General features: G+C 45.9%; 1 protein-coding gene across 1 annotated transcript in view; it reads left to right on the top strand.

Annotated features, from left to right (window-relative positions):
- taok2b (TAO kinase 2b) overlaps positions 1-12,340 on the top strand; it is a gene marked incomplete at its 3' end in the record, with an annotated part of 65,716 nt that extends 53,376 nt beyond the window's left edge. The window contains exons 18-20 of the mRNA XM_084322543.1: positions 5,874-6,086; positions 8,638-8,820; positions 11,396-12,340. Of these exons, the coding sequence (XP_084178669.1) occupies positions 5,874-6,086; positions 8,638-8,820; positions 11,396-12,340 (1,341 nt within the window). The remainder of the gene's footprint in view (positions 1-5,873; positions 6,087-8,637; positions 8,821-11,395) is intronic.
- Between the last annotated feature and the right edge of the window lie 4,392 nt (positions 12,341-16,732).

Raw genomic sequence — 16,732 nt, 5'->3', positions numbered from 1 at the left:
AGGTGCTATAGATGACATTTTATGTAGAGAAATCTTTAAAAAATATATATATTTAAATAAATATATATTATGGATCCACTGAGCTTTCCGAAAGCTGTGGAATAAAACCACTGCACTTCCACGTTACATGGAGCTCATAGGAGAGAGCGGGTGGTTTAAAATGAATGAATGTTGAGCCTTGGTGTAAGTGGTTGTATATGGCTGTGGGGGTGCTGGTGACATCCAATATATTGTTTAATATAATATACTGGAAAAGTTACTATAGCTTGGTCGCGAAAGTGCCGATTGTCTCGGGATTGGTCTCTCCGTATTCAGGAGACTCGGGCCTATAAAAAAGGTATATTCGATCATGTCTCCTGCACCCCCACAGCCGTAGCTACAACCACTTATGTCGAGGCTTTCATCAACATTAATTAATTTTATCCCCCCGCATGCGGCTGAAAATACCTGAAGTGTTGCGGTGGTCTATTGCTCCCCCCCCAACATTTTTTTTATTGATTAATGTATCATTAAAAAAAAATTGCAGGTCTGAAAGGAATGTTGTCGTTTACATGTTGCAGGCATGTATCCCATTCCTACTGTACTTTCCATTTCCCCACGTGGAATGCAGCCAATTGGATAAATTACATGCTGGTGCTCTAGTGCGACATCTAGTGGCTGAATGCCATTTATTTGATGTTATCTTTATTTATCTCGAACAACCATAAACACACAAACTTGAAATTACAAAAAATAACAAACTAAAAAAATATTTATAATAAAATACAAATTAAATATACCTTCCTAGACATGCAGTAATTGTCAACATAGCTCAAGACAAATGGTTTTGTTTGAGAAGGGACAGAAAGAAGCAAAGCTTATCTGGTCCTGCCCCTTCCTTACAATATCATATTAATATGTAATAAGTTATCTATCAATATCAAAAATAATATACCTATCCACTACAGCAAAAGATAAATAAATAATTACAAAAATACTAGTTCATGTTATTTTCAAGCTCCTCTAACTTATACTTGTCCAAGAATTCCTGTTTATATCTGCATTTAAACAAGATTGAAACATTTCAATAGTACTTGTTTGTATTGCTACATCAAGGCCATTCCAAATGGATACCCCACAAACTGATATGCACTTGCTTTTGAGAGTAGTACGGACAATAGGTTGTTTTAAATTCAATTCCCCTCTTAGATTATAACCCCCATCTCTGCCCTTGAAATCTTTTTGTATGTTGCCCGGGACTATATTATGTTACTTTAAACATGAATTGTGCAGGTTTGAATTTAAGGGGAGACAGCACCCCCTAATAGGGAACAAAGGTATTTGAATATATCAACATTTCCAGTTTGTTATGTACATATAAACTAAGACAAAATATATTGCAAGTTTTCTGAATTTTATGTTTATATATGCAAATGAGGCACTTCTCCATTAAATATGCACACATTTGCATGTATCGCCAAGACTCGCATCACCAACATGGATAATGCCAGATTCAAAAACTTGGTTTAATTTAGTTCATTCAAAACGAAACTTCTTATATAGGGGATTGTCAGCCTCTTATCAGCCCATACATCAGGAAATACTGTCTATTTGGTATAAAATGTACTATAAACCCGGCTATGAATGATATATCAACAAACCCCTCCATTCCGAGAAGCATAATATGGATGGGAAGAAATGTGGAAAGTTTGGTGTGTAGGTACTAGGGAAATGGAGTTCCAAGACTTTGTGTGTAAGTAAAATGCATAAAAACTAGTTTATCAGAAAACAACCTTTTGTTTTGTATTGTAAAATGCCATGCGTTTTTATTTGAAACTGCTATTTACAAACGCAACACCCAATCAAACCATTAGTAATAGACATCCTAAACACATAGTTGTAAAAAAAGTTCCAAGGCAGCTCTACAAATTTTAAAAAGCCTTTATTAAATGTCTCACATTATTTAGATCATTTATATGTTTCGGCCTACATAGGGCCTTCATCAGGGTATAGTTGGCCCGAGGACCATCCAAGTGCTCCTGCCCATCTTCGTCACAGACGCGTTAGCGATCTGCTGTATAATCTTTTATTAACAGATTGCAGAATGGGTAGAATACAGTATGGCTCAATACACACAATTGCAGACCAGAGAAAGACTTTTGTCTTGTTTACACCAGTGTCTCCCATTTTTTTGTAAGGACAAGGTGAGATACGGATAACCAATCAATTAAAACACGTAGAACTTGATTGACAAAGGTTGGAGATCAAGGTCTCTGCAATAGAGGGGAGCATCTCAAGTGTCTTCAAGAGATTACCTATTGGGAGGGCGGCTACGTGGACAGCGACTCCTACAGGTCGGTTGGTGCGCCTGCGCAGTAGAATCAGGAAGTGTCGGGGGCAGCGTGAGCCTCCCACGCGTTACTCCTCGCCACTGAGAGATCGAGCTGCGCAGGTGAAAAGATGCGACTGCTGTTACCTCAAGTACCGGAGGGGACTTGTGCTATGTATGACTTAGTCCACATTGCAGCCGGCTTGTGGGAGGCAAGAAACAGCGTTCGTGACAGGGGAGGGTTGAATTGGATGATACGAAATTGGGATGGGAGAAAATATAGAAAATGGGAGAAAAAGTGGATCAAAAAAAAAGAGATTACCTATTGGGGCTTTACCTTTCACTAGCATCACTTATTTCAAACACTAAAGACAATGGTGGCAGTGTTTATGGATGGACTGAGACGACCAATCAGACTGGTTTCTTAAAGTAGTCCGAGTACCGCACTCCCTTTTTAACACATTGGGCGCCAGACCCGAGATTTCTCGGGTTATCTCGCCAGCGGTTGAGTGCCAAAACCTGAGATTTCTCTGGTTTTCATCGTTTTTTTCTTTTATTGGATTTTTTTATTCTATGCAGTGTCACAGACCTCGTGTTACCATAGGAAATCATTCTGAGATCCCCAGAGTGCAATTCCGGCCGCATCCTGCTAGGTGGCAGTATCACCCACCCTTTGAAACCTTATTTCACACTGTGTGTCACATCTAATTTCGTCCGGGCGGAGAATTTAGACCAAGCCAAGTAAATCGCTTCATCCGATCACTTCGAAACGCGTTCAGCACACTTGAGGCATATCTTGTGCCACTTCATGTCAGGGACCCGATCAACATCAATACTGGAAATTGCGATCAGACAATTGGAATATTATTTTTGGAATAACCCTGATCAAAGGTAAGAACTATCTGACGTCAATTCCACCTTGATCCTACAATGATTTCATATCGATCCTTTTTTCCTTTTCTTTTATTACGGATCCCCATTAGTCATCACCACAGCAACAACTAGTCTTCCTGGGGTCCACACCAGTGATGCGTTGCTCATGGGACGAGGCAATTAGGCACTGTCTTTAGTCTGTCCTTATGCGAGGGAACATTTATGCGCATGCGCGAGAGCGTGCGACCGGGAGCGCACGTGCACGTGGCGTCATTAGCGTGCGTGCAACCAGTGTTGATATGAGGAACGCAACACTGGTCCACACACAACAAAAACAGTACATACATACATAACATTATAATAGCAAACATTTAAAAATATATTCCAATATTCCTACATATACAAATAATTCCAAATAGCATTACAGTACACAAACTGTAATGTAGCTGATCAACGTTTGTAGTATTCAAACAAATGCCGTTACTGGCGACCAAACCATAAAAAAACTACCCCCCCCCCCCCCCCCCCTTTCATGCATTCATGATGAAACATAATACCTATTATATACCTTTGATTTGTGTGTAAATGAATGAACCTAAATATGTAGTTTGACTGATAGATACACAAAATGGGTTTATTTATGTTGATTTAATTTGGTTGTGTTGATGTTTCCATTTTTGCAAAATGGGTATATTCTGTTTGGTTTTACACAATAAGTCTATCGGTGTGTTGTGTGTGTGTAGGGGCAGGTATATATAAGAATTTTTCTTCTTCCTGTTCCTTTCGGCCATGGGATTTGGTGAATTATATGAATATGTACTGTTGGACTGTGGTAATTCCATGTACGAATAAATAAATGATGATGATGTGGAAATAGTAGCATGTCCAGGCGAGCAACGCGAACGCTTTTAGCAAAATTCACATATCGCTCCATAACACAGTTACCAGGAATTTGCCAGGATCACTCTGAAACTATACAATATTCACCACGGTAACACGCGAACGTATACATGAAAAAATTTATTATTTTTCACATGTTGAACGAGGGATCTTTTTTTTTATCCACTTTTTCTCCCATTTTCTATTTTTCTCCCATCCCAATTTTCGTATCATCCAATTCAACCCTCCCCTGTCTTTGAACGTTGTTTCATGCCTCCCACAAGCCGGCTGCAATGTGGACTAAGTCATACATAGCACGAGTCCCCTCCGATACTCGAGGTAACAGCAGTCGCATCTTTCCACCTGCGTGGCTCGATCTTTCAGCGTCAGGGGTCTGGGCTTTGGAGGGGCCCCGCCCTTGTCGCTTCCTGATTCTACTGCGCAGGCGCACCAACCGACCTGTAGGAGTCGCTGTCCACAACGCCCGATCCCCACCCATCAGTTTCCCTCCCCCTAATACTGCCAATGTGTATTAGTGCGGACGACCAGCTAAACTGAAAGCAATGTGGAGCGCTGGGCTCGAACAGGGAGGCGTACCTGTTCGAGCCCAGTCTCCAGTATTCGTGGTGAGCGCCTTGCCCACTGCACCACGTAGCCGCCCTACCGAGGGATAGTTAATGTCAAATGAGCCATAGTATTGTCTCCATAGCTATAATATAAATATAGCCCTGCAAACACCTTGACGCACAGTGAAAATCCCTATATCTTACAGCGGTGGCACAATGAGTACAAGGATGGCTAAAACGGCTGGCGCTGAAAGTGTTAAGGGTGGTTTCTCCAGACGTACTAAACGTAACTCCCATCGCCCAAACAAGACTTACACTTTTATCAAATGAGAATTGGAAACAAACGTGCATTCTGAGGGGATTTACTAGAATTCCAGCACCTTGAATTGAGAATCCAGCAAACGTTATGTGTCGTTCCTTACTGATGGTTAATCAATCTGTGTCCACGGGATTCCAAATAGCGTACGCCAAAGCCGTATAAAGATAAAAGTACCAGCATTGATCTGTATGGAAGCAGAAGGTAAACTCAATCAAAGGATATATATATATTTTTTTTAAATCCTCTCTTTCTCTGATTTTTCTCTGTTTTCTCCCCGTCCCAATTTAGTCGTTGTGCCAATTCCCCCCCTCCCCTACCTGTTTGTTGTGCGCATGTTCTCCTACTGGTCGGTACAAGGGAACCCTGAAGTCATCCGCGTGCTTCCTCCGACACAGTGACTCTTTTTTCACCTGGCAGCGAGGACTCTCATTGGTGAAGTGTAATGCGTGGGAGGTCACGCTGCCTTCATCAAGTCCTGCCTCCGCTGAGCAAGCGCCCAGACCTGACCTGTAGGCGTCGCTGTCCACCACGCCAGATTCCCACCCATGACTTGCCCTCTCCCTAACCCAGGTCCCAGCCAAACGGGTTAGTATAGCGATCAGCCCAAGCCCCAAGCAATGCTGACTCTGGGAGTCGAGACCGCACCCTCTTGCATTGGTGACAAGCGCAATCTCCGCTACGCCACCTGACCGCCCAATCAAAAGATTCTTTATATAAAAAATAAATAATTAAAAATACAAGTACCTTAATGTCTTTTTATATGGCTTTGACTCATGGAAGTGGGTTTTCCTCCGGTCACAAGGTATTTTGGTGAGAAGGTACTCCTATCAACTATAAACAGATAATCTATTTACATTTTTAATTGAAACACATTGCTTTAGCCAAGGCCCGGGCGCCATCTCTTCTTTCTCCTCCTCCCCCTCTTCAGTCCAAGGAACTCCAGATCAAGCGGCAGTTCCAGGACACCTGCAAGATCCAGACGCGGCAGTACAAGGCCCTGCGCAACCACCTGCTGGAGAACACTCCCAAGGCCGACCACAAGGCGGTGCTCAAGAGGCTGAAGGAGGAGCAGACTCGTAAACTGGCCATCCTGGCCGAGCAGTATGACCACTCCATCAACGACATGCTGTCCACTCAGGCTGTGAGTAAGGCTAGGAGACGTCTCTCACACACAAGCTGGCCGGCCGGCCGGCCTGCTCCACCCACTCCCAGAGTCTCCTGTCTACGTCTTAAAGGGATAAAGGGATGTGTGTCTCTGTGTGTCCCTGTGTGTCTCTGTGTGTCTCTGTGTGTCCCCGTGTGTCCCTGTATGTCTCTGTGTGTCTCTGTGTGTCCCTGTGTGTCTCTGTGTGTCTCTGTGTGTCCCTGTGTGTCCATGTGTGTCCATGTGTGTCTCTGTGTATCTCTGTGTGTCCCTTTGTGTCTCTGTGTGTCTCTGTGTGTCCATGTGTGTCCCTGTGTGTCCCTGTGTGTCTCTGTGTGTCCCTGTGTGTCTCTGTGTATCTCTGTGTGTCCCTGTGTGTCTCTGTGTGTCCATGTGTGTCCCTGTGTGTCCATGTGTGTCCCTGTGTGTCTCTGTGTATCTCTGTGTGTCCCTTTGTGTCTCTGTGTGTCCTTGGGTGTCGAGGTTACAAGCCAGTTTCCCAGATACCTTCCTAGATTTATGCCTCTGTGCCTGAGGGTCAAACGCATTCAATCTTGTCCGTCTGTCTTCCCTCCCGGGACGAGCACTTTGAGAACCGATAGTAACAATGACAAGGTCACACCGTCGCTGTCGGTTTATTTAGATCCTTTCATGGTTTTAGGCCATTTTGTAGTAGTTGTAGTTAAGAACTAAACCAAATACTTGGTGACTATTTTTGTCACAGTTTTACTTTCTTGCCTCTTTTCGCTGATATTATTTTAAAATATATAAGTAAAAAGGGGTGTATCTAGGGGTGTAAACTAGGGGTGTAACTATGGGTGTAAACTAGGGGTGTAAACTAGAGGTGTAACTAGGGGTGTAAACTAGGGATGTAAACTAGGGGTGTAACTAGGGGTGTAAACTAGGGGTGTAAACTAGGGGTGTAACTAGGGGTGTAAACTAGGGTTGTAACAATTCAATCAAACCACAATTTGACGAGGTTGTGATTATTTAGGGAACGGTTTTAAGCATCATAGAATCTTTGTTGACCACCGTTCAATTTCATGTGATTTGATTTGATTCAATTCAATTGACTTTGATAGTTTGTATAGGTGGAATAGTTACACAAATATGATTGATTCTGCAATGAGTGAATATAATGAGATAGGCAACTGTAATAATGTCCGCCTCACGTTTGATCCTCCTAATCTACCACAATGCAAAGCGTCTGACGACCACGTTTGCGGTTAGCCAACATTAGCTCTAACATTAGCTACCAAACATTAGAACTACGTCAGCTTTCGCCTGTTCGAATCCAGCTCACAGCTCCGGCGTTGTCACCAGCTTGGCTGGCCGTTCACACTAATACAATTGGCTGTATTAGAGGGTGGGAAAGCTGGTGGGGTGGGTCCGGGTCGTTGTTAACAGCGACTCCTACAGTTCGGTCGGGGCGCCTGCTCAGCGCGGATATGATCTAAGGGGGGTAGTGTGATCCTTCCACACGCGTCGTTACACCCTCTCAGTGAGAGTCCGCGCTGCCAGGTGAAAAGAAGCGGTTGATTGGCTGGACGTGTGTCGGAGGAAGCACGTGATAGCCTCCACTCTCCCAGACCGACTGTGGGGGGTAAGTGCGCAGCGACCAGGAAGGGGATTGGGAATTGGCATAACGACTAACATTGGGATGGGAGAAAATCGGAGGAAAAAGGAGGGGGAAAAAGATTTTAAAAAAAAAAAAAAAAAAACGTCAGCTACCAAGTGTTACAGCGAATGCTAGCTAAGATAAGATAAGATAAGATAAGATATTCCTTTATTGATCCCTAGTGTTAATCAAGGTCTAATGTTTGGTAGCTAACAGCTAAAGTAGAAGCTTTGCATTGTGGGGTAGATTTAGGAGAACTCGATGACATCAGCCGTGGGGCCAGACGTCTTTAACACAGTTGCCCGTTAAAACCTTACACCTTAGTTGTTTTGGCTCAATTCGTTTGGACTTCCAAATTGAATCATAATACATGCACCCCTAGATTACACCCAGACACCTCCCTGTCCTCCTCTCCTCCCTCTCTCCTGCTCTCTCAGTCCTCCTCTTCCCCTCTCTCCTCCTCTCCTCCTCCCCCTCCTCTCCTCCTCCCTCTCTTCTCCTCCCCCTCCTCCTCCTCTCTCCTTCTCCCTCTCCTCTCCTTCCCCTCCTCTCCCTCTCCTCTCCTCCCCCTCCTCTCCTCCTCTCTCCCTCCCCCCCCCCTCTCCTCCTCCCTCTCCTCTCTCCTCCTCCCTCTCCTCCTCTCTCCTCCTCTCCTCCCTTTCCTCCTCTCTCTTCCTCCTCCCCCTCCTCTCTCCTCCTCCCTCTCTCTCCTCCTCTCCTCCCCCTCCTTTCCTCTCCTCCCTCTCTCCTCCTCTCTCCTTCTCCCTCTCCTCCCTCTTCCTCCCCCTCCCCTCTCCTCCTCTCCTCTCCTCCATCTCTCCTCTCCTCCCTCTCTAAATGAAGGCTGGGTCCCCCTCTCCCTCTCCCCCCAGCTGTGTCCTGTCCTCACTGTGTTTCTCCCCCCCCCCCCCCCCCCCCCCCCCCCCCCAGCTGCGGCTGGACGAGACCCAGGAGGCAGAGTACCAGGTGCTGAGGATGCAGCTGCAGCAGGAGCTGGAGCTGCTGAACGCCTACCAGAGCAAGATCAAGATCCACACGGACACGCAGCACGACCGCGAGGCCAAGGACCTGGAGCACCGCGTGTCCATCCGCCGGGCGCTGCTGGAGCAGAGGGTCAGAGCCCCTATCACTGACTAGCAGAGGGTCAGAGCCCTATCACTGGCTAGCAGAGGATCAGAGCCCTATCACTGGCTAGCAGAGGGTCAGAGCCCTATCACTGGCTAGCAGAGGATCAGAGCCCTATCACTGGCTAGCAGAGGGTCAGAGCCCTATCACTGGCTAGCAGAGGGTCAGAGCCCTATCACTGGCTAGCAGAGGGTCAGAGCCCTATCACTGGCTAGCAGAGGGTCAGAGCCCCTATCACTGACTAGCAGAGGGTCAGAGCCCTATCACTGGCTAGCAGAGGATCAGAGCCCTATCACTGACTAGCAGAGGGTCAGAGCCCTATCACTGGCTAGCAGAGGATCAGAGCCCTATCACTGGCTAGCAGAGGATCAGAGCCCCTATCACTGGCTAGCAGAGGGTCAGAGCCCTATCACTGGCTAGCAGGCAGAGGGAACCTAGAGGACTGTTGGGATTATTCTAGATTCATTCATTCATCCATTCAGTCTTTATTTAATCTCCAAAGATCATTGAAGGCAAGTTCTCGTTTACGATGACGTTGAGAGGTACAATACATAATAAGATAAGATATAATTAACAATATAATTAACTGAATATAAAAATATGAGAATAAATATACAGTGTAAACAAAGGTGCAGATGAGGGTCTGTATGCCCTATCGGTTATATTATGTTACAAATAAATATAGGCAATAAAGAAATGTTATCTGAATATATACTATGAGTAAAGGTAAACAGTATACACAAGGTGCAGGTGAGGGAATATAGAAACAGAAAAGTCAATAAATTAAACAATTTAAATGAATTAAAACAACTACAGACTGAGGTGAAATGGTTGCTATTGTATATTTAAACTGACCAATGGTACTAAAGTATTGAGTGTTAGTATTGGCACAGAAGCTAAAAGCAGATTTTCATACATACATAATTACATACATGCATACATACATTACATACACAAGGCATTTGTCTTGGTCTTTTGGTGCATCAACATTAACCCTTTCACTACCACACTACCAAAGGGTTAACCCTTTCACTGCGACAATACAGAAGGTTAACCCTTTCTCTGCCACACGACAAAGGGTTAACCCTTTCACTACCACACTACCAAAGGGTTAACCCTTTCACTGCGACAACACAGAAGGTTAACCCTTTCACGGCCACAAGACAAAGGGTTAACCCTTTCACTACCACACTACAGAAGGTTAACCCTAGGGCGGCTAGGTGGCGCAGTGGGAAAAACGCTCGCCACCAACGCAGGAGATGCTGGGTTCGAGCCCAGCTCTCGGCGTTGCTACCAGCTTGGCTGGTCGTTCATACTAATACAATGGACCTATCTCAAACCCTGCCCTCTTTTCTTGATCCTCCAATCACAACTGTCGCTTACCTTGTCCGAGGTAAGCGACAGTTGTGATTGGAGGATCAAGAAAAGAGGGCAGGGTTTGAGATAGGTCTATTGGCAGTATTAGGGGGTGGGAAGCTGGTGGGTGGGGATCGGACGTTGTGGACAGCGACTCCTACAGGTCGGTTGGTGCGCCTGCGCAGTAGAATCAGGAAGCGACGGGGGCGGCGTGTCCCTCCCACGCAGACCCTCGCCGCTGAGAGATCGCGCTGTGCACGTGAAAAGATGCGACGGCTGCCTCCTCGAGTACCGGAGGGGACACGTGATGCAAGGCTCCGTCCACATTGCAGCCGGCTTGTGGGAGGCATAGCCTAACAGCGTTCGAGACAGGGGAGGGTAGAATTGGACAATACGAAATTGGGGAAGGGAGAAAAATAGAAAAATGGGGAGAAAAAGTAGATCAACAGAAGGTTAACCCTTTCACTACCACACTACAGACGGTTAACCTTTCACTACCACACCACAGAAGGTTAACAGGCAATTAAGGTCGAATAAAATGGAATATATAAACTTCATTAGAATAGAAATACAATATAATATAATATAGGACAGGGCTGGACAATTGTGCAGGATTGTAGTCGAATATATAAACTAATTTATGAATAAAAATAATAATAATAACCTTTATTTGTATAGCACATTTCATACAAGAATTGCAGCTCAAAGTGCTTCACAGTAGTAAAAAAGACATACGCATTAAATGTGCACAAAAAGTGGCAGATCAAGAGCTGCATAAAGTAAGTATAAAACGAGCATAAAATAGACGAGGTCAAGGTAAGGCATAGAATTTAGAATATAAATACAGTGGAATAGAGCTGTGCAATTGTGCAAAAGGAAATATGAACAGTGTCATGTTCAGATGTTCACAGTTTAGTATAGAATAGAATAGAAGTACTTTATTGATCCCGAGGGAAATTCAGCACCACAGATCGCTCACGATGAACATTTAGGTATAGTCAAAAATCACAAATAAGAATAATGGTACAGTCAGAGATATAATTCTAAATATTTTATCTATCTTTATCTAGCACACTCCAACACACTCCCAGGGGCTCATACAGAAAAAATGCATTTCATGATAAAGTATTCTGTATTTTACTACGACAACTAATAAACCAACTTGAAACTTGAACCTGACCACCGTGTTCTCCCTGTGCCCCCGCAGATCGAGGAGGAGATGCTCTCCCTGCAGAACGAGCGCTCGGAGCGAATCCGCAGCCTCCTGGAGCGGCAGGCCAGCGAGATCGAGTCCTTCGACTCGGAGAGCATGCGCCTGGGCTTCAGCAACATGGCGCTGACCGGCGCGCCCGGCGACGCCTACTCCAAGCAGGGCTACCCCCCCGCCCCCCCGCCCGGCGTGCGCTCCGCCGGCCACTGGTCCCACGGCCTGCACCCCCAGAGCGTGCAGCCGCACCCCCGCCGGAGCCACAACAGCAGCGGGGGGGGAGGCGGCGGGGGGGAGCGCAGGAGCGAGTCCTCCTCAGCCCACGCCCTGAGCCTGGCGCTGCAGGGGCTCGGGGGGCGGGACAGCAGCAGGGAGGCGCACCACTCGTCCCGCTCCTCCGCCTCGTCCTCCTCCTCCTCCTCCTCGTCCTCCTCCCACCACCAGAGGCTCCACCTGCCGCAGCACTACCACCACCAGAGCACGCCGCAGCTGTACCGCGAGCGGGAGCGCGACCGCGACCGGGAGCGGGAGCGGGAGAAGGAGCGGGAGCGGGAGTGGGCGGGGGTCCGGGGCTCCTCCGGGGGCGACCTGGCCCACCCCCACCCGCACCCCTTCGCCCACCACCTGCCCTCGCGCTCCTCCTCGCAGTCGCTGGCCATGCTCCCGCCGCCGCCGCCTGCCCCGCCCTCCGCCGTCTCCGGGCCCTCCTCCTCCTCCTCGTCCTCCTCCTCCTCGCAGGGGGGCGTGTACGGCGGGGGGCCCGGGGGGCTCGGGGCCATACGGGGCGGGCCCAGCCTGATGGCGCTGAGGAACAGCCCCCAGCCCCTGAGGAGGACGGCGTCCGGGGGGGGGGCGGGGGCCGCCGGGGCGGGGGAGGGGGTCCTCAGCCGGAGCACCTCCGTCACCTCCCACATCTCCAACGGGTCCCACCTCTCCTACTCCTAGAGGAGGCGGGAGGAGAGAGAGAGAGTGGTGAGGGGACTCACTCTTAGATTCAGAGGGGTTTGAAAGACGTAACGATCATCACAGGTTGCATCTCAATACTCTGGACCGGCCCTCCTTGCCTCCTGTCCTCTACCAGCGGCCCCGTCCAGCGTAGACGACGGAGAGGAGGCAAGGAGAGAGGACCGACGTTCCCCTGATCTCTGGTCTCAGGGGGGGGCGGAGGAGTCCTTTTCTCCCCAGAATGTGACCACCTGTCTCACCGTTTGGAGGCCGGGGGGGTAGAGGAACCGGGAGTTGTGTTTTAGTTTTTTTTTTTTAATATATATTTATTGAATCTCCTCTCCTCTTCTTGTACAGCAGTGAGGCGGGAGGCGTTTGTCTCGCTGGTTTGTTTTTCTCCTATAGAAGCAAAGAGAGCGAGGAGGTCGGTGGCCTGGTCTTCTTCATGATGTTCTGCGGTCAGAGCGGAGAGAGAGAGAAGATGGCGCGGAGAGAGAGACCTTTGCATCGTGTGTGTGTTCTGTATGTAGTGTGTGTGTGTGTGTGTGTGTGTGGCGTCTAGATATATCTAGCAAGCACTCGTAACTCGGAGGAGGAAGGGGAGAGATTTTTAAAAAAGAAAGAAAAGACGGGTTGCTTTAGTCTCCGTTCAGAGGAATTGGAAAAACACTTTTTTGTTTTGTTGTTGATTTACCAACTGTTATTTGTTGACGTTTTGTTGATTTTTTGTATTAAGTGTAAAAAGAAAAAAGGAATTGAACAAAACCAGTTGCTCAGAACGTCACCAATGCCTTTAAGGGGTTCTTAAAGGGATGTCGTGCCATGAAGATTTTTTTCTCTTTTTTCTCTTTTGATGACCGCAAGATAATTATGATGTAAACTGAATTATGAAATACACACCGAATGTTTGTAAAGGCAAGAGACTCTGCTCCGTTTAAAAAAAGACAAAAAAGAAACAAAAAGAAACACCTGGAATGATGTGTACAAAATACAAAAAGGAAAAGAAAAAGAAAATAGGGTAAAAAAAGGTTTTCTGTTCTCCCTGTGGAAGTATGTAAACAGCATTAGGTATCTATGGGAGTCGCTCCAATGCATGACATAAATGTACAAGACATTTGTAAACATGACCAAAACGCTACTTTGTCCCCAGGTTCACTGGCATTTAAAGGAACATTCCGCTTGTTTTCAACCTGGACACTATAGCTTCGTTCACACTGCAAGCCTTTAGTGCTCAATTCTGATGTAATGCTCAGATCAGATTTATTTGTTCACATTATTTTGTAAATGTGGCCAATATCAGATTCCAGTGTGAACTGGCCACACGCTCCTGAACTGACCCGCATGCACATTATGAACAATAACGAAGATGGACGTAAACATGGAGGACACTGAAGTCACAGTTTATGGTTTAAAATGTATAAATTGATGTGCAGTGGAGGCTAATCTGTGAGCAGATGATAATGAGGGTAAGGAGGAGGTGAAAGAGAGACATTTATTCTTTCGATATGCTTTCAATTCAAACACAGAGCGGTTAAGTTGTTTTTCAAGTTTAGGACCCACATTATGAAAGTGGCCCAAATCAAAATTGAAAAGATCAAAATCCATGTGATTTGTGTTGTTCACACTGTCGTGAACAAGGATCTGAGTCACATATGAGCGAAAAATAAATGTGATTCGGGCCACTTTTACCTGCAGTGTGAAAGGAGCCTATATTGTTTCTATCATCGGGTGTCGTTGGACTCTGACTGAGTGCGTAGTGTGTTTTTCTGGGGCTGGTCGACGTGTTCTGTAGCCCTTCTCGCTGCACTTCAGTCCAACTGTCAAATATCTCTTTATTTTACGACTGAAATTTGTTTTTGGTGACATTCTTTGCCTGTTGCATCACAGTCACTGCCTTCAGTCAACTCCAGCTCCTAGAAAAACACAACTCAACACCGCAGTCCAATCGACGAGTCGCAATCAATTAGTTACGACGCCGGGAGACAGAAGAGCAGGTTGAACTGAACCAGATTCCTCCTTAAAACCACCTGTACCGCCATTTTTGACCTTTATTGTAAATATTTATGGGAATAAAAAAAAATAAGAATTCACAAAAAAATTTAAAGTCATCTGTTTTATATAGTAACAAAGATGATCATAGTAATTTTGATATATTCAAATGAGTATTGAATCCAAGATTTAGAGCAACAAATCAAACCGCATTTTCTATAGGTGTCAATATTACCAGGACTAAACCTGATGTAATCGTTGTTGTAATCATGCACACCTTTATTTTTTTTTTTTTTTGGAAACTCTAGCAGAAAAGGGGCAACTTTAGACCACAGGGTTGAAAAGCTGTAAAGAAAAGAAAATAGATGATTAAAAAACAAAATGTTGTCAGGTACGGTGTGTGTTCCCAGTATTAATGGTTATTAATAAGGCATTATTAATAATTGTTAATTATCTATGTATGTGCGTGTGTCGAGCGGTATACGGTCTAGTTACATTGACACTTTTGTAGACGACAAACATAATTGAATTTTAAAGACACTTGTGACCCCCTTCTTCACTGATGAGGACCACGGAGGAACACGAACTCTGCACCCCCCCCCCCCCGGACTGGTTTAATAACAAGACCTCTCTTTCTTTATATTTGTTGACTAACGGAATGAAAAGCGATTTATTTTCCCTTAATTTAGAAATAAGCCCACTCACACACAGGAACAATCAAAGCATGAAGAATAATTTTTTTTATTTTTTTTTTTATTTTAGACGGTGCACAATCCTAGATGATAATCTCACTGCTCACTGTTCAGCGACAGAGAGGAAGTAGCGGCGACGAGGAGGAAGAGCAATCAATGCAACAACAACAAGCTGTTTGTTTGAGTAGCCTCCAGCTGCAGCCCCGGAGGCGTCTATATTTATCACAGCCGAAGAGTGCAAGATCGCTTCCGCATTTTGCCCTGATTGGCCGCGGTAACGCCCTCCAAATGCCCATTTTCTTTTCCCCCGCTCAGACGCCCAAATGGCGTCTTACCTTGTAACATTGTAACGTTAACACAACGCAGTATTTCCCTGTACATTGCAACGTTAACACAACGCAGCTGTCAACTGTACTTTACATATTATCCAAACGAGGACCACATAACGCCATAACACGCCATAATGTTATTTCCCTGTACATTGTAACGTTAACACAACGCAGCTGTCAACTGTACTTTACATATTATGGAATACATGTATATTATCGCGACGCGATTCACTCGCAACGCCATAACGTTATTCGGGCATTCATAAAATTGATTGAATGAAATTGATTGAATGAAAATGTTATTAACAGATTGCAGAATGGGTACAATACAGTACGGCTCAATACACACAATTGTTAAGGGGATGCAGACCAGAGAAAGACTTTCGTCTTGTAATGTGTGCTAATATGGCGTGTTAATATGTGATTGACCAGCGTTAATATGAACCAAAGGCTTTGGCTTTAATATGGCATATGGCGCGTTCTGGCATCTGTGATTAATGGGGGTCTGAACCGCGTCGAACCAAGCGGCGACCTCATGCGCATGCGCGGCGAGCACCTGGCCGAAGGAAAAGGAAATGCGCATTACCGTACTGGCGTATGGCGAAGAATGCGGAAGCGATCTTGCACTCTTCGGCTGTGATAAATATAGACGCGCCCCGGAGAATCCGCTCACTGGCACCTGTGCCAGCCACAGGACGCGCGCTGATTCGCGGAAAGTACGGAAGTATCTCGAAGTACGTCTGCGCTGATTGGCGGAAAGTACGGAAGTTTCTCGAAGACAGCCACAAACCTGCGCTGTTTTAAGTGAGTGACTACCGCCATCTGCTGGGATGGTGTCCGCATTGATATTATAGACCACCGCAACACTTCCGGTATTTGCTTAGAGTTTGGAAACAGGGCTGGTTTTGATTGATAGATTGATTGAAAACTTTATTAACAGATTGCAGAATGGGTACAATACAGTACAGCTCAATACATACAATTGTTAAGGGGATGCAGACCAGAGAAAGACTTTCGTCTTGTTTACATCAGGGTCCCCCATTTTCAATTCATCATAACATACAGGACATACAGATAGACAATACTGCTACATCTAGACATTTATGACATACCAGATTTGCAAATACAGTACTGTTTCTGTGATACAAAAATAGTCTAGAAAATAGAGTATATACATTTGACGTAGAAACTGTACATTGGAGGAGGTTGGGTGGGTGGGGGGGTTGGGTGGGGGGACTGTACATTGGAGGTGGTTGGGTGGGTGGGGTGGGGGGTTGGGTAGGAGGGGTGGGTGGGGGAAACTGTACAAGCAAAACTGTACATTGTTTGGTGGTCAGGAGCACTCATTCAAGGGTACTACGACTATGCTTGCACCTCATGGT

This window comes from Notolepis coatsorum (assembly GCF_963971535.1).
Source record: "Notolepis coatsorum genome assembly, chromosome: 10".
Lineage (NCBI taxonomy): Eukaryota > Metazoa > Chordata > Actinopteri > Aulopiformes > Paralepididae > Notolepis > Notolepis coatsorum.
Note: the sequence above shows the minus strand (reverse complement) of the source record. Positions and strands in the feature narration are given on the sequence as shown.